At 49.9% G+C, this 18,540-nt stretch overlaps 1 protein-coding gene across 3 annotated transcripts in view; it reads right to left on the reverse strand.

Annotated features, from left to right (window-relative positions):
• The window catches only part of LOC115636608 (ras GTPase-activating protein 4-like), a 49,235-nt gene extending 32,466 nt beyond the window's left edge, over window positions 1–16,769 (reverse strand). For all 3 annotated transcript variants that reach the window (XM_030536930.1, XM_030536929.1, XM_030536928.1), the window contains exons 1-2: window positions 16,633–16,769; window positions 840–896 (exon numbers count right to left, since the gene is read on the reverse strand). In XM_030536930.1, the coding sequence (XP_030392790.1) occupies window positions 840–896; window positions 16,633–16,697 (122 nt within the window). In that variant the 5' untranslated portion in view covers window positions 16,698–16,769. The remainder of the gene's footprint in view (window positions 1–839; window positions 897–16,632) is intronic.
• Between the last annotated feature and the right edge of the window lie 1,771 nt (window positions 16,770–18,540).

The following is an 18,540-nucleotide window of genomic DNA, read 5'->3' on the forward strand; positions in this document are numbered from 1 at the left end:
GCCAAGATAGCTGGTTGAACTTAACTCTAACATGTTTTAAACTTGTCCAGTCTACACAGGCATTCTACCACCGGTTAGCGATTATACTCAAAAAGCACACATTTCAGCCCTTAGCGCCGGGTCGTCATGGATTGCTGGGAAACAAAACATCAAGCTCACGCCAGCTCTGCTCCAAACACACGAGAATAAAAAGCAATGTCTGCTAGAGAGGATATGAGACAAAACAGGAGATGGGAAATAGCTTTTCTGATAGCTCCTTCTTGTTTACAGAGCCAGCTTGGGAGGGAACAAGTTGAAAATCAAATCTACAGCTTTTAAAAAAAAAGGGGGGCGGGGAGTTGACAGTTCTACCAGCTGTTCCAAAATCAACATGACATTAATCTCTAATCAGAAGGAGGAAAAATTCATAACCTCCCTAACAGTCATTTCGCATGAAAAGGAAATGTCTCTCTGATCACTGGCTCCTAACATCCTAAAACTACGGCAAACTTTTTTTTATATATGGCAAATGTTGTAAACTGCGCCAAACTGCACGGAGCTCGGGATTAGTCCCTCGCTGGCTTTTCAAGTTTTGGAATATACAAGATGATCACATGGAACACACATTCTAGATGTGCAGAAGAAATCAGCGTTTGCTCCAGGGAGCACTTTGAGGGAAAACAAACAACAAAAAAAGCTAACCCATGACCCCAGATCCTTAGAGATGTAAACAGGCCTAGCTTCACTGAAGTCAGCAGAGCCAAGCGGATTTACACCAACTGAGAATAGAGTCTGCACAGAGAGAGCGTGCAAGATCACGCGAACGAGCATTAGAGAGCGCAAGCCGATGAGTCTGTTACCTGATGATAGCTTCATTGTCGATTTTCACGATGCAGTAAGGGTCACTGCTGCCCGTGCTGCAAAACAAACACAAAATGCCCATGTTAGCACAGACTTCACTGCCCAGGGAATTTCTAACCACAGTTGCTACAAGGGAAAGGCGGCACCCAACTTTCATTCTTCAGTCACAATGGCCTTTCCCACCTACACAAGTCACGGTCCACTCATCTAAGGGTGCGGCTCTCCTGCAAAATAACACCAGGGCAGCATGTCTCAGAGCCCAGATCTACAGACTTGGACTCATGCTACGGCTTTAAAAAGATCAGTGTAGACATTCCCCCTCGGACTGGAGTCTGGGCTCTGAAACCTCGCAAGGGTAAGGGAGGGGGAGCGTCTCAGAGCCCACACAGGAACCCCTACATGCCTGTCTTTAGCACCAAAGGGTGAGCTTGCAGGCCTGAGCTCCGAGATTCATGGCTGGGTGGTTTATTTTGCAGCATAGACGTATCCTTAGAGTGCTAGCAGCAGGCTTCCAGAGGCATATTGTGTCAGGGGATGAGACGGTTTATTGGTTTTTGTGGGGGTTTTTAATCTCATGACTTTCTCGAGGCCTGACTCACGGTTTTTGAATGCTCACGGTCGGCAGTTCTGGGCCTCTAAGGAAGGGCTGATACAATCACACAGCAAGTATCAGCTCTTTTTAGGGACAGCGAGAGGTAAAATCCATTAACTGCCTTCCCTGCTATACCCACGCTTCCCGGCTCCAGAACAGCTCTTCTAGACCTGATCTTAGCAGGGGGATCTAGGTCCTATTGCAATGCAAATAATAAATAAACTAATCGGGGCAGCTCAGACAGGCTATTTCTCAGAGACCCAAATGGAGCAGGCATGCCAGTGAGGCACCAGCCATTGGCACTCTAAGCTCGCTAGGAAATAAAATGAACCAAAGAGTCCTGTAAACCAATGGAAGAAAGTGGTGGATTCTCCATCTCTGAGGTCTCCAAATCAAGACTGGTGCCATTCTGGAGGCTTTTGTCAAGCACAAAGTATTAGGTGAAAAAAAACTGGCTTGTGTAGGTCAGACTATCCAGTTCAATGGGATATTCTGGCCTTAGAAATCTATGCAAGCACTGTCACCCGACAGGATCTGGACTGAACAGAAATCAGAATGGATCCAGGATGGGGGATGGTTAGGCACTAAGGAAATAAATCTCAGACCCTGGCTTCCTTGTAAACACAGAGGTGCCTGGCTGGGAATCTCTCAGTCCTTCTGGCTGCCAAGAAGTTTTCTTCTTTCCAAAACAGGGGAGGAAAACCCCCGTCTCTATCACCGGATCTGAGCACGTCCAACTTCCCCCATCAGGTGCTGGCACTCGAGTCAGAGAGTGACTTAGTGCTGTTGCAGATGCAGCTGTTTCCTGCAGTGGCAACGTGACCAAAAGGAGAGACAGAGCCAACTCCAGCCCAGTTGGACCCGGCCCAGCTCGCCCAAGTTCTGGGGGGATCAGAACGCCACCAGCCGGGTTCTTCCTCTCCTTCCCCCACTGGGCAAACTGCATGGGGAAGTTAAGATCTGCGATATTTCCTTGACTTTACCTTGAGCCAATACTGAACCCAGGTGTCCTGAGAACTAACTCCAAGAGGCCCAGAATCACCCCTCATCATAGCCAACACTCTCAGTCTGGCATATGGGTCCCGTAGCACATTCAGCTTCTCTCCACCCATGTCCCATACATGTTCCTAACAGCCACAAAAACTCCTGTAGCTCTCCGGGGATGGGCTTTAGGTGGCTTTCTGCACGTCCTGGAGGAGGGACATCCTTATGCCCTGAAGGAGGAAGTCCCAGTGGTCTCGGTTTGGGGGGGTAATTCCCAGCCAGGAAGGCACACTGACCTGGTGCTGACCCAAAACTTCTGGAGTTAGGTGGTGCTGGCCTGAAAGCAAATTCTAGGTCAAGGAATAGACTAGATCAGGGGTGGGCAACCTATGGCACGGGTGCCGAAGGTGGCACGTGAGCTGATTTTCAGTGGCACTCACACTGCCAGGTCCTGGCCACCAGTCCAAGGGAACTCTGCATTTTAAATTTAATTTTAAATGAAGCTTCTTAAACATTTTGAAAACCTTATTTACTTTAAATACAACAGTTAAGTTACATATTATATAGACTTGTAGAAAGAGACCTTCTAAAAATGTTAAAATGTATTACTGGCACGTTAAGCCTTAAATCAGAGTGAATAAATGAAGACTCAGCACAGCACTTCTGAAAGGTTGCCGACCCTTGGACTAGATCCTTCTGGCACACGGACTCAAGGCCTTTAAGGCACAGAACTCAAAAGAGAAAAAAGATCACCAACCAGCACAAGCAGCTGCCAGAAAACCAGCCGGAATTCCCACTCAACAGATCTGCACTAGGGGGAAAGACAGCCCACCACAATGGCTTCAAGGGTTGAGATTTCAGACAGGTCCTTACCAACTCTGCTGCAGATATCAAGTCAAAACAAATTTGCTTAGGACTAAATGCTCTTCATTAGGAAAGGGACATGGCATGAACCTACCAGCCCACAAACAAAAGGCTGTCTAGCTCAGAGGAAGCGGAAGAGGAGAAGAGACCTTTCGTGCCTTGGCCACTGGCTCACAGATGCCCAGATCAGGACTGACTGAAAGCCACTCCCATTTGACAGCTGCATGGGCCTCTCTGATCAATGGAGCTGAGGATCTCCTCCAAGCTGTATTTGACCCATGGACGGTGGGGTTTCATTGCACAAGCATGTCCAGAAGTTATTCTGCAAGACTGCTCTGGTGGCCTACAGCTATGTGGGGAATCCCAGGCAGATTCTGCATCCAGCCTGCTCTGTGGCAAAGTCCTCAGATGGCCTTATGCAAACCCTGCCCACTGGGGTCTTTGACGACAGGCTGCAGATCCATGGGCTAATGCTGGATTCCTCCCAGCTGTGGGTTAAGTAGAACTCAGTTCAGCCTTGGACTGAGCTTGGTGATCTCATGACAGCCTGTGCACCGTCCTCTGTTTCCCAGCACAACTCTGCCTCTGTCTGCCCTGGGACTGGAAAGGGCATTCGTGCTGCCAGGGGACTGGGTTCAAAACATGGCTCTTTAAAGAGGTGTGGACACCGATTCCATCTTCTCAAAGGGCAGCCCTGTGCTGCAAGCAGCAGCGCCTCCTTCTCGCCCCCACCAGGCAGCTACAGCCCCCCCCCACACCACACCCTCTCCTGCAGGTTGCCTCTCCACTGACCAAGCAGGGAGGGGAGCAGATCTAGACAAGGGTGTAAAGAGGCTGGTGCCACCCCACTCCCACCATCACGGCCAAGGGGAGAGATTCCCATAAGGGTGTAGCACAGCCAAGGAGGGGAAAAGTTTTGAGGAACCAGCACAGCTGTCCAGATACCATGGTGATGGTCACCGGACAGAAGAGGCACATGCTATGGGCCTGACCCAAAGCCCATTGAAGTCGATGAGCTTTGAATCAGGCCTATTACAGGGTCTGGGCAGGGAGAAATCAGGTGGAAAGAGCCACGTGTCCCGGTGTGCTGGACATAGTCACCCAAAGGGAGGCTAGAGGTCAGAGTCAGGGTCCTGCTTTGAGGGGGAGGTGAGGTGAGGAGACCCCCACACACACTGCTACACTGCACCGCGCTGGCTTGGGGCCTGGAGCCGGCATAAAGCAGGGAAAGGCCAGTGGTAAATGCAGCCTCTTTGGCACATTTGCTGTTTCAATTAAACTTTCCAATCAAAGGAAGGAACAGGGGTGGGAGGACCCAAACACGGCATTCTGCAGAACTGTCTTAATGATTTGCAGCCGGAGCAACAACTCCCCTGGCCAGTGGAAAGGTTAATTCTGCCAAGGAGCGTTAAGTGGCTGATAGACTAAAAACAAACATTAGTCGCATGGCCGCAAACTGCAGGCAGGGCTTGGGCCTCTGCTCTGATGCTGAGTTCAGTTTGCTGCCCTCAGGCGCTGTCTGTCACAAACCTACTCCCCAGAATAGCAAGAGCAGCCGCCTGGGGGAGAAGGAATGGGAGGGCCTGTAGTCAGAGCGCTACAGGAACCCACATCAGTTCAGCAAGACTGGTCTGGCAGCAGCCATGGTGGAAGCCCGAAGGCAGACAGCTCGCAGGTTCTGGCGGCCATTTTCAGTACCATACGAATGAGCGGGGAGTGGGGGGAGAGGGAGAGCCGTCGCTTACACCTGTGCCACTGAGCTGGGCATGGTCCTAGAGCAGTGGTGGGTAACCATGGGTTTATTCTTATTGCGGTTTCGCACCCTCATCTGTTTAGCAGGTTTGGTGCTTCCCACCCATCTCACAGCAGGGTGGGGCGGCTGAATGTAGCAGGGTGCCATTTTCAATGCCTTGCCTGAAGTTGCAGCAGCTACATTTGTACTGAGGCACCCATGGTTTGGGTACCTATGTGTCACTTTAGATAATGAAATGATTAAACTGTGGAACTCACTGCTACATGAAATCACTGAGGCCTAGACTGAAAGGGATTGAATATTAGCACGGATAAGTAAAAACAATCATTCTGAAAGTATCTAACTATTAGACCAAGATGAGACCTAATATGAGGATAGATTTTCCCACAGCCCCTACTGTGGGCCTCTTTCTTACACTTTCCTCTGAAGCATCTGGTACTGGTTAATGTCAGAGATAGGTTACTGGACTGGATGGACCAGCCTGGCAATGCCCATGTTTTTCCCAAAGCTGGCCTCTCAGATAAAATAACTGACCTAATTTATTTTAAAGAGCCCTTCTTTTTGTCCTGTTACCAGCACCATTTTCTCTGCTACTGTGTCACTTACATTCTCTGTTATTATTTGACAACACATTTTCCAATGCAATTTCATTTTACGGGGAGCTGATAATTTGAATCTGTGTTTTTCGCTGGAAGGAATTTCAGGTTGCTAAGAAAGTGTTTCTCCCAGCATTTCAATGAGCTACAACTGCATTCTGGACAGGTTTTAAAATGAAATCAGTGGATCAAATTCTGTTAAATATATGCCACTGCTGACAATAGTTTGTCTAAGGCAGGAAATGTTAAGTACATAGGGAATGTCAGATATGGACAAACTAGTCTGTAGATTGTTTCTTTACATTCTCCAGGTTAGATATTAAGGACCAGCTCCTAGCTGGTACAAACCAGTGTAGCTTTATTGAGGCCAATGGGGCTGCATCAATTTACATCATCATAAGTGTCCCCTGATCTACGGAGGACACTTAGAATCATGATTCTATGATTTTAAGTGTCCGTCCCTAGATCAGGGGAGGGCAAACTATGGCCTGGGGGCCGCATTAGGCCCTTCAGATGTTTTAATCCAGCCCTTGAGCTGCTCGTATCAAACCTTTTGTTTCAACAACTGTGAAACAATATAAAATAAATTATTAAACATGATCATATTTATAATATCAAAGCCAAAACAAGTGTCCAAATGAAACAAGAACATGGAAATCAACCCCTCCATTTCAATGGCACACCATTTTGAAATTTTCCATTGAGAGTTGTGTCAAGATCAACATTCTCTCACTAATCATTCTGATTTCAACACAATGGCATTTTCCAACTCTTCCAATGTTTCTCAGCCAGTGCCAACAACAAATGAATCAGGCAGTCCTGGGAACCATTCAGCTCACTGCTCCAGAGAATGGAGGAGAGGAAGGATGGTTCAGTGGTTATGGTGCTAGCTGGAGACCTGAGTTCAACTCCCCGTGAAACCTTAGGCAAGTCATGGCCTTACGCTACAGTGCTCAGGGTGTGAAAAATTCCAACCTAACCCCCAGTGTAGGCATGGCTAAATCCATGGAAAATTCTCCTCATGACCTAGGCTCTGTCTACACTGTGCCACAGCATGAACTACGGAGGTGTGAACTGCAGAGTAGCACCAAAGAGGTGCACTCTAACTGCCCTGGGAGAACACTGCTTGCACCAACGCAAGATACCTACTTCACGTTAACCCTTAGCTACCGCTGCTTGGAGAGGCGACTTCCTACAGCAATAGGAAAAACCCTTCCACTGGGGTAGGGGCCATATAAGCACCTCAGAAAGATCCTGGTTGAACAGGCATTTCATCTGAACAGAGGAAAGCAATCCAGAAAAAGTCTGCTGCAGAACAAGGTAGCACAAGAGGTGCCTGACCTAAGGTAGCTGGAGAGAGGCCATTTCTAGGCTTCCTCCCAGCAGGTTTTAACGTCCCATTGTTTATGGGAGGCCACAGATCCTTAGGGGAGGCTGACAGTTTTATAATGAAATGCCAAGGTTGAGTTGTGTGCATAGCTTGTGGTGCTGGAAACTTCCCGTTCTGGTGGTTTGTTAATCATTGCTGAAGCTAAATGACCCAGGACTTCTGGCTGAGGCTGCGAATCAAAGCACCACTAAAAAGGTGGCAGTGGCTCCTTTTGCCTTAATGGGTTTTCCACCATTAACTCTAAGGATGCTGGTGTTTCCCTGACTGCCAGGAGGATGGCTGCTTAACAGGACAAAGGAGCAGTCCTAAAAAAATAATAGCGTCATATTTTCTTTATAAGGCCCCAAAGCCCCCTGACATACCAAGAAAACAGAATTAAAACCAGGTTAAAGGGAGCAGAAGCAGGAGCCATGACCTGCCAAGGGACATGAAACTGAAGCTCTGCCCTCTCTTTGCAATGGATGTAGAAGGCCTAAAAGGGGGTTTCTAGGTGTTTTTTTACCTTGGCAATGTCAAATCTTGTCTTCCTTGTTTTAGAGAACATGGATAGGCCTTCCTGGACTGCAGTCATACCTTTGCTTGCAATGGAGGCTTGCTACAAAACCCATCATCCCAGGGTGCCCCCCCGGCATCACGGTGTTGCCATCTCAGTTGCCACAAGGAGCTTCGGCCTACTTTGGCCATAGAGGCAACTTGACGTCCGGCCAAGCCAGTTTAAAGCATTCAACCCCTTCCAGGATTACACGGTCCCTTAGTTCAAGTCTTCAAGCAACATCCGAACAAGAGGCTCCAGTCTCACAGGACTTGGTCTTCGGCCCCCTTCCGTATAGGTGGGCTCCCAGCAGCAAAGGCCTGCCCCAGTCTACCTATTGTGGGTCCTTCTGCTGGCTCCTTCACAGCTTTCTAGTGAGGTTCTGGCTGCATTTCCCTCCACATCTCCTCAGATTTGCACCTGCTATCCGTGGCCCCCACAAAGTCGCAAAACCTCCCCGTCAACTTCCTCCCAGCGCTGGCCAAGAGAGCCATCCACAGGAACAGGAGGAGGAGGAGGAGGAAGCTGGATGGGGGGCTTGCTCTGTGACTGTGGATACGGCTTCTGGCTCGTCATGCCACGTCTCCAGGCAGTCTGGTTGGGCAGGTGGTGTCCACTGGCTCCTCGAACTCCTTCGAGGAACTGTGGGGGCTGTGTGGGGTTCCCCTTGACCCACACTCCCATGCCTCTTTTCTTGTGGTTTTTTGGGTCCCAAGGCCATAACTGTTTGACAGCTGGGCATTGTGGTTCCTCCCCATCAGCTCTTCAACCGATGGGAAGGAACCACAAAGCCCAGGTTGCAGCCTGCTGTCCCACTGACTGACAGCCAGAATCTGGGCTCCAATCAACCCGGCCATTGGGTCAGGTCTACCCTCCCCTCAAGGGCCTCAGGCAGGCCAGAATCCTCAGTCAGCTTTTTGTCTCCTTGCGGAGAAGCCTCACTTCTGTCCTCCCCAGCTAGCCGCCAACTGCTGGGCTCTCTGCTCTCCCTAGCTGCCCTCATTCCTCAGGGATAATCACAAGATACTCTCCTGCCTCCTCCCAATCAGCTTTTCTCCTCACCTGCTCTGGCCTGCATGCCCACCATGCCCCAGCAAATTTTGGCAGCCTTCCCCCAGAAACTCCTTCCCCACTTCTTCCTCCTCTTTTCAAGTCCCACACCTTGCACAAAGCTAGCAGGACAGGGCTAAGCGAACAGGACTAACTGGCCCAGGCATCCTGGCCTGCTGCAGTGTCCCCCCGGGGACTCCCACATCTTCACTAGGACCATGTCTACACAAGGAAAAGGGTTTGTGTTTTTCTTTTTTTAAATGCCTTCGCCAGAACTTATCAAATCCTAGTGTAGAGAGAGCAAGTTGTCGTGTTAGCAGGGTTTGCTTCAGCCTGTTCATCTATGTTAAAACTCGGCGTAGATAGGGCAAGTTGCAGATTTTATAACACACGTTAATTAATATGTAGCAAAAAGACACTGTTCCCCCTAGCGTACGTACACATAGTCAGTGTCTTCTAGAAAGATGAGGGCATGGAGACTTTTGATGTAAAAAAATCCATACAAAAAAAATTAAGAAAAAACAAAGTTAAATAATCAAAAAGTAGTAAGTAAGAGCTCACACTGAGTTCCTTGCACAGGAAGGACAGACAGAAACTAATCCAACTTGGCAAAATCATTAAAAATGTACTAGCCAAGACACAGAATCTGCTTGCCACCTTCTCTATGAAGATACCCAAGTTTTACTTGCCTTTTTCCACTTTCTAGAACCACCATCTCCCGTCAATTTTGCAAGCCTCGTCTAACAGACAGATATTTAAGCTGGGATAGAAACAAATAGCGACATGATCCACCCCCGTACACACAGGCTGAGCAGGGTGCAGAGTCTCACCCCACAGCACAGCTGCAGACTTACAAAAGCAGTCTAAAAACAAATCTAATCTCTGGGATTTCCAATGGACCCTAAAGAAGTTGGGTACCTAACTCCTCTTTCGGAAAGCCCTGCCAAGGTGTCTCAAGTCACATGCAGAAGGACATACAGACAGACTCTGGTGTCCGTGGAGGGCAAGATCATTTAAGAGTCACGGGTCTTCAGACAGGAAGAGTAAGGGGCAGCATTGTCTAGTGGCAAGCACACCTGGGTTCCTTTCTCAGCTCTGCTACTTGCTCCACAGCCTTGCGCAATACATTCCCAAACTGTGTTCCCCAGATTCCCCATCTCTGCGAGAGTGGGGATATCTGCCTTCTCAGGAGATGGTGAGATTTAGTGCACTTATGTTTGTAAAGCACTCTGAAACCTTCAGGCGGAAGATGCAGCGAACTCCAAGGGCTACCACTGTAACCCAAGCTACTGGAAAACTCCAGCAGACAGAAATGGCCTTTGCTCAGATGAGACTCCAATACTGGTGTCTACATTTGTGCTAGCTAAGTACAAGGACGAAAGCTTTAGGCAAAACTGTACCTGAAGGCATCAGTATGACCCTGCTAGGACATCTGTCCATGGAAATAACCCATGACCCCTCCTGCAGAGGCCATCTCCTTGGGATTCAGAAGGGATATTCCTCCTCTGCAGATCAGATGTACAAGCACAGTCTATAAAGGTGAAGTGACTCGCAGCCTGCATTCATGCCCCATCCTCGGCCAGGAACAAGGAGCAGGTACAGCAGAAAGGCCGAGTGGTGGAATATCATGGTCAACAAAACGGCCGCAGAAATTCTTCAACTAACGCTCCAGCTGAAGCCTCCAGGGGGCCCCTCATCCCCTAGGGATGAGCTGCTTGGAGTCTCCTAAGAATTAGCCCCATCCCTCTCTCCACACTCTGCTGCTCTGACCTCCTCCTTGCCAAGGGTTCCAAACCAAGGAACTGGTCAGAAGGGAAATACGTACGGTGGCTCAACGTGGTCCCCATTCGTCCCCAATGCAAACCCAACAAATCCATGCCTGGTCCAGTTCCACTGGCTGCAGGGGAGATACCCCAGGCACGATACAGCCTAGGAAAGCAAGACAGGCTGCCAGCCAGGACTGCGATTCACTGGCAGAGCCGTGGAGGGTGTCAGGTGTGAGGCCTTGCAGCTCCACTTGTCTAGTCACCGGGCCTCCTGTGAGCACAGCTGAGCCTGAGATGACCACTCTGCCTGACTGGCCAAGGAAGCCAGCAAGCCTGCTGTTAAGCGCACCAGCTCTAACCGAGCTCTGGCTATTCACCACATCTGCCTGCGGCTGTGACCTCTCCTGTGCTGGCCCTGCTCCTTGCTTTGCTTCAGCCCTGATCCTGCCTTGTTCCCAGCCTTGCTCCTGCCCTGCTCAGTCCTGCTCACCTACTGGCCTCCTGACTTCTTCTCTGACCCCTGGCTTCAGTTCCTGAGTCCAGCTCTGATCCCTTGGCCCTGGTTATTGCATTCCGGACTCTGGCTCCTACTCCAACCATCAGGATTGATGGTCCACATCCCAGCTGATGACAGTGGGGAACCTGTACTGAACTGGAAGAGACAAGCTGCAGGTCACGACTGAGGTGCATTGCGGGGAGGGGCCCAGCATTAGATTAACAAAGGGTGCATTGCAGCTCAGGCTAGAACCGCACTGTGGTAGGGGACACTCACACAACACCAGTCCGTGCTATTTCTGGTTGCTAGGAGTCCCCCACTATCAAATGTCACTGAATCACCCACAATTAAACAATAAACAAATCGGCAGCTTGACTGCTTGGGAGAAGGACGCTTAACATTTCCCCAGGGGTGGGAGGAATCATTCACATGGACACAGCATGTTATTACAAGCAGTCTAGAAATAGCTTCTTGAGAGGTACCTTCCTGGTGAGCACCCAGACACTGCAGAAGGTAAGACACCCAATCTCTTTAGGGGAGCCAGCTGGCAAGGGCTGGGCTCCTGGCTGGCAAGGGGAGTCACTCTTCCCAGAACGGTCCACCCAGCACCAGGTCCTGGACCCAGCCCTCCTAGGAAAAAACTTATTTCAGGTGCCAAACCCAGGATGTACCAGAGCCAGAATGGAAAAACATGACTCAGGCACAGCCAGATCATTTAGGAGCATGCAAGGTCTGTCCTGGTTAAGCAGCAGCAAGTTGTAGGCTTGCACTACAAACGGGTTCTGCCACTCAGCCTGCATTTTGTCCAAATCCCTCTTTTAGGCCGGATCCAGAAAGGCACTGAGGGCCAGCCACTCCAGCGATTGTGGATTTTTAACAGGGCCCACCGAAGTGAGGCACCCAAAGATAGGGGCTGTGTTTGGAAACATGGACTGATGCTGCACTGAAAACATGCCTGGTACACAGGACAGCATGCGGTGGGGTTTCCCTATAAACACATTACACATACAGAAACCCGTTTCTTTCCTTGTCTTCCTAACATGACACTAGATTATTGAAAGGGAGTGTCAAAAATCCAGTTCACTTGATGCTGTTCATGGCTCTTTGCACAAAAAACCAAACCAAAACTATCTCCCTTGGCTCGGATCATAGTGGGGGAGAAAAATGAAAGGAGCCTGTTTCCCTCTGGTTTAGTCAGTTTCAAGTTCTCAGCGCAGGCAAGTCTGGGCTGCAAACCCTGCCAGGGGAGATTTGTGCTTGAAAATGACTTTTTCCATTGTTAAAATGGAGGTGAAAATTTGGGGCCAGGTTTAAGCGTTTTTTTGAATAGGAGGTACTTGGGTTTGTCCAGCTTCCGCAGGAATCTGAATCCATGCACCAACTGGGTCTGATTCATATCTCACACCTGCTTCACACTGGGTAAATAGCTCACATCTACTGCAGTGTCAGAGGTGAATCCGAAACACTTATGGCACAGTTTCCATAAATCATCCCTGCATTGTAGCCATCCTGAGTGCATACTACAGGCCAAATTCTGCCCTTGGCTACCCTGGTGTAAATACACAACGATCCATTGATTCAAATGGCGTTATCCTGGATTTACAACTGTGTCAACCAGAGCAGGATTTATCCCTACAGGGCCTGAATCACTTCACATTTACGCTGGTGCTGGTTTGCAGTAAATCCACGGAATCTGGTGGAATTACACTCTGGGAAAGCTGGTAGAAGGGAGAGGGAAGAAAAAAAATATATCAGGCTTTAAGACTTTTACAACCTCAGAAGTGATTACAGGCTGGGCAGAACATCCCCAAGGTCACTGAAGGGCAAATCCAGGCGAAGTAGCACGTTCAGAGCTTCTTTCCCATCTATTTCCAAGGATACAGGACATCACTAGCTCAAACTCTCCACTGAGCAGTCCAGGGCCTTGAACCCTTGGGACTCATGGCCCCATTAGTAGCCCCTCAAAGCACTTACTAACACAGACACAAGACAAACACAAAGAGGGCCAGCGAAGCCAACCCGGAGCTGGAGACAAGCCAAGGCTGCCTGGGGAGTGAATTTCATTCCAGGCATCAGAGAAAGCAAATCCATTAATATATTAACCAGTAGGCTGCCTAAAATGTCAGGGTGCCCTGTGGACTGAATTGACACCACAGGTGCAGCTGTGGCTATCAGCAACCTCACGGATCAGTCACCCCGGAGCTGCTGGTTTCTACCAACAGCTGGGGCTTTGGGTCAGTTTACAGATGTGGAGCCCGACCTTCAGCAGGCATAAGTCAGCACAGTCCCCAGGACTTGTCATTAGCAACTGTGCTGATTTAGGCCAGCTGAAGATATGGCCCACGGAGTGAAAGTCGGGAGCAAGGATCAGAGCCAAATCCTGCTGTAAATCCAGAGTAACTCAGCTGGAACAAGTGGCGTTACTCCAGATTTACATCAGCAGAGCAGGTGCACCACCCACAGACATCTACAGGCAAGTCTTATCTTATGCGGGGGTTCCTTCTGTGGTTAGCGCGTAAAGTGAAAACCGCATATACTCAAAATTACATCCCCAAGCCCTTTAAATCCCGCCTGCAGCTCTGGCAGCTGGGCCAGGGTGGCATTTAAAGGGCCCAGAGCTCCACAGTGGCTAGAGCCTTGGGCCCTTTAGTTTACCCTAGGGGCTACCAGCCTCCTCTGCAGCTGGGAGACCCCTGGGTGATTTAAAGGCCCTGGGATTCCCAGTCACAGCTGGTGCCCCAGGACCTTTAAATCTTGAGGCCACGCCTCTTCTGCTTGAGGCCACGCCCCCAGACTCTGGCCCTACAGCGTAAAGCTGAAATCACGCATGTTAAATACGCGTAAGTTGCGACAGACCTGTACAACTATAATGGGCCAGATCCTGGGCAGGTATAAAGCAGCATCGCTCAGTGACCCTACCATGGTTTACATCAGCTGAGGAGCTGGTGCATGGATTCAACGGATTTAATCAGAAGAGCAATTAATAAAAACAACCCTGACCCCAGTAATGTCACCAAAAGTGTCGGGAACCGTGGTCTGATCCAAGGCGAAGGGTTGGGATCCTGTCCTTCGCTTTGGAGCCCAGGGCACCGGAGCCGCAAGGAGAAAGCGCTGCTGCAGAGCTGCACTGGAGGCAGGCAGACTCGTATCAGTCTGGCCACCCATCCCATGACACATCTTGTGCCTCCCTTCAAGTTAAAGCAAGTTGGGCCAGATTCTGATCTCACCTGGGGGTAACGTCCATTGACGTCAGCACGGTTCCCCCCGGGTTAGCTCTTGCTTACACCCTTGCGTCTACCAAAGGTACTGACATAGCCCCGTCACTAGGCTATCTGGGCACCTCAATCGTTGCACGCTTTATCCTCACAGCCCCCTGTGAGCCTGGGCAGGGCTGTTACCCACCTGTCACAGGTGCGCCACTAAGGCACTGAGACAAATCCGTGGCAGAGCAGGGAATTTCACCCAGGTCTCCCACGTCCTAGACTAGCGCCCTAATCACTGGACAATCCTTCCTCAGAATTAGGTCCAACTTTTTGAAGGGGATCCTCGGGAATCACCCCGTTATTCCTTGCCACCCAATGCTAAGCACCCTGCACCAGCTCTACTGGCTGGGTGTATCTTCAGGCAGTGCCTGGGAGCTGCTCATCAGCTGGATTGTTCCAGCGTGATGGAGGCGATTCCCTCTCCCTGCCAGAGAGGGTGAAGCACAGGACACGGATCCACCTCATGGCAGCCCAACCGGTCACCTCTAGAGCACCTGGGTGAGCAGCAGCCACCACTCAAAAACGGAGTGTGGAACATGGATGAGGAAACTTGTTTCCCAAAACGACACAGGCTAGCAGCCCTCAGCAGATACTTCTGCTCCTCATGAGCCTTTTTGTGGGGACAGCACTTCCTCACTTGCCATTGCCGACTGGGGAGCCCCCCTAGGGCAGTACTGGCCAACTGGACCCTCACAGCTGCAGCACGACTTCAAACCCTCATGCTCCAGCAGGCCCTCTCAGTGTACAGAGCCTGCACCACCTCCCCTGTGCAGCCTCACCACCAGCTTTAGAGGAAGAGGCTCTGCAGAGTACAAACCTGAGCAGCGTTTGCCTGGCCAAGTTAAAGACAGAAGAATAGCGGTCAGGTTTTTCATTCACAGAGCTCAAGGCACTTTAACATAGGCAGATAATTAACCTCGTTTTACAGAGGGGAAGTGACTTGTGCAGGGTCACCCAAAAGGCCAAGACAGAGAACCCAGGTCTCTTGTTTCACCAGCAAATGCCCTACCCACCAGGCCACACAGCTGTGCTGGTGAAACGGGAGCTTGTCAAGTCCCTGTTCCCTGAAAATGCAGTCTATGGGCAACACATTCTTTAAAATGCCGTTTCACCCTCAGTTTTCTGTAATGTCCAATTCAACTCTCATTCACACTCAGGCAAATCAGGAGTGTGGCATTATTATTACACAGATGTAAACCTGGTTTCAGAATCAAGCCCATAAAACACTCAAAAGTCTGGTTTCTTTCCTTATTTATGTTTATTCCTTTTCCATGACGATTGTTGGGGGGGCGGGGGGGAGTTGGCAGCCTTTCAGCCCCATCAACCCAAAGGCTGATTCCTTAACACTAACAGCCCGCGGAAATGGCTGTCCTAGCTGAGCTGAGCGATTCAGGATTTACACTGGGAACCTGGTTACAAATGCCTCCATATGGTGAGAAGCAAAATCTCATCTGTTTCATTTACTAACCCTTTTCCCCATGCAGCTGCTTCCTCTCCCCTTCCCCAGAAAAAAGCAACGTGTAGCCACTTCTCCTCTTCCCCAAGAAAGGGCCATGCAGGATGGAAAAGAAGAATAAATCAGGAAGCAAATAAATAAGTCAATCAACCTCTTTTGGGAACAATATGATTTTTTTGGTTTCGGTCCAATGCCTGTAAACGAGAAGCAACGCGAAGAACAGACAGGTGCTGGGACACTGCTTTGTAACTACTGTCCAGAATCCAGAGTTCAGAGAGTACGTGTGTAGTGGGTGAGAATCCTAACAAACATGCATGTGTGGGAAAAGCATGTGGTATATATTGGGAAATAACTCCTCAAGCATACCTACACCAGGAGAGGGTGCATGTGTATTGGGGGAAAACCCTAAGACCTGGCTTGCTTGGGAAGGAAGCATGAGTGGCTGTGTTGGGGGACTAACTGCAAGGTGTGTGGGTCTGTGTTGAGGAAACACACCGGCGCTGGAGAGGTGTGTGAGGGTTAACGTGCAAGAACTACACTGAGAGTGAGGGGTGGGGAGGAGATCCCTCAAAACTTGCCTGCAATAGGGGTTGTCTCTGAATAGCAATAACCCTATAGACAGGCCTGCACGGGTACGGTGTGTGTGTGTGTGTGTAAGAGACAGTCTTGTGGATAGCTGGGGGAGGGAAGGGATACTACTTTGGCCATACTTGCTGTTTGGGGGCTGGGGATTAACATGCCAGTCCTGTGGGGCTGGGAGATCCTTTTTCCCTTGCCCAACAACCATCTCTATCCTCCCTGTGTTTCATGGGCCACCTCTAATCTGCGACCTAGAACCAACCCAATCCCCCACAGGCGCTGGAACTAGTGGGGGGCTGCCGCACCCCCTGGCTTGAAGTGGTTTCCATTCAGTCCAGGGTTTACAGGTTGGCTCAATGGACCAGCAGCACCCGGTGCCAGCCCCCCTGCAAATCACCCCCACCTGCCTGTGCCCCACGAGGGGCAGCCCAAGCGAAGCCCCCACCCCTGCAGAGAGGCGCTTTGACTCACATGTCCTTAGCTGGCAAGTGTTTCCCTTCCACGATCCGTATGAACAGCGAGCTCCTCTTGGCCATGGCAGGAGCCAGTCTGAGCTGCAGCCGCCCCGAGCCCGGCCCGGCTGCAGGACACTGGGGACTGAACCCAACCGGTCAGCTCCATTCCCCCATGTGTGGGGACCTGCGTCACGGCCAGCTCGCTGGCCTATCAGAAGAGGGAGAGGCGTGGTCAGGCGGGCAGCTCCAGCGGTGATTGGCTGTTGGCGAGAGACCCGCTTGCTTGCTCTGTGGTCAAGGGACCTTTCGTGCTCCCCACTCTGGGGGGTTGCTCTTCACAAGCGAGGCGGCGGAGTGTGACACCCGACTATCCGAGCTGGGTAACGCGCCTCTGAACTAAGAGCAACTCCGGTGATGTTAGTGTCGGTGAATCAGCCACAGCTGCGGCTTCTCCACCTGATGCTTTTGCTAAGTCACAATCTGGCTCCCCCCCAGGCAGCCTGCAATCCCAATCCTCCAGTTTCACAGCATCGACTTCAGTGGAGTTGCTCCCCATTCACATGGGTGTACAGTGAAAGCAGGATGCAGCCCTAGGCGGAGAGTCCCCCTCTGGCACCTTCAAACATGGGGCAGAGACCTAAAGTAGCAGACACACCCACTGAATAATACATGGGAGGTTGCTCAGACAGTGATTTATTAACTACATTTTTAAACAGGCAAGTACCCAACGTTTCCAAGCCCTGCACTGAGTTAAATCCGGTGTTGCCTGCAAACTAGAATACAAATGAGTATGAAAACACAGGGAGAAGATGGGATAAATAGATTCAAGTGGGCTGAAAAGTTACTGAATGCGGAGAACCAGAGGCTAACATTAGAGAAACATACAGAGATCCCATCCCATTGTTATTTGTACTGCAGCAGTAGCAACTAGAAGCCCAGCCATAGACCAGCACCCCATTGTGCAAGGTGCTGTACAAATACAGAGCAAAAAGATGATCCCTGGCCCATGGAATTTACAATCTAAGCCTGTAATTTACAAAAGGTTTGCGCATCGCCTGATGAATCCCAATGCTGACCACAGGAGAAAATAAAAATACACCTAAGAAACTTTTAATACTGGCCAGCCAAGTTATCAATGCACCTCAACTCAAAGAAAAAACAATATCACTGGTTAAAACAAGATTATATTAAGGCTAAGAGCCTAATGCTCTTTTCACTTACAATGAAGGGACTCACACACTGTTCCAGGGAAGTCCAAGGAGTTACACTGGGGCAAGTCAGATCTGGATCTCCCTCAGTAAAAAGGGGAGTTGGGGTCTATATTTCAATAATCTGTCACAGTTGACATAGATGGCCAGGTCCTCAGCTGGTTTAAAGCCTCTTTTACATCTGCTGACATTCCAGCCACTAATTAACTAGAATAGAAAGTGTCATTTCTATCTTCCCATCCACATCCCAGAAAATAACCCTCCACCACAAGTCCCCTACTCATCCCCTCAGTCTCACACACAACTTAAGGGACCCTAAATAACTCTGGATACAATTGACCAGAAGCAACTGACCAAGATAAATATAAACACATCTTTCCATAGATGGAAATCTGCTGCACCTTGTCTCAGAGCCCAGAACACCTGGTGTGGGATCCTTCCTTTCAGTGCACCCCCACAGCCAGCCCTAATTTTGAGTGCTTGGAACAAACACCACTGTGCTCCAGGAACAAACAGAAAAACTCTATGTGCTTCTTGGTGCACTCATGGTCTCTGGGACTGCATCTCCTGTCACTCGCCCGTGAAAGTCAGCAGCAGCTGATATAAGAGAGAAAAGAATCAGGCATGAGATAAACCGGACACCTGAAAATAAACTTTACTTCCAGGAATAATCCTTACCTAGCTGAATAAAACTTTTGGGCCAAACCCTGAGCCAT

This window comes from Gopherus evgoodei, chromosome 17, assembly GCF_007399415.2.
Source record: "Gopherus evgoodei ecotype Sinaloan lineage chromosome 17, rGopEvg1_v1.p, whole genome shotgun sequence".
Lineage (NCBI taxonomy): Eukaryota > Metazoa > Chordata > Testudines > Testudinidae > Gopherus > Gopherus evgoodei.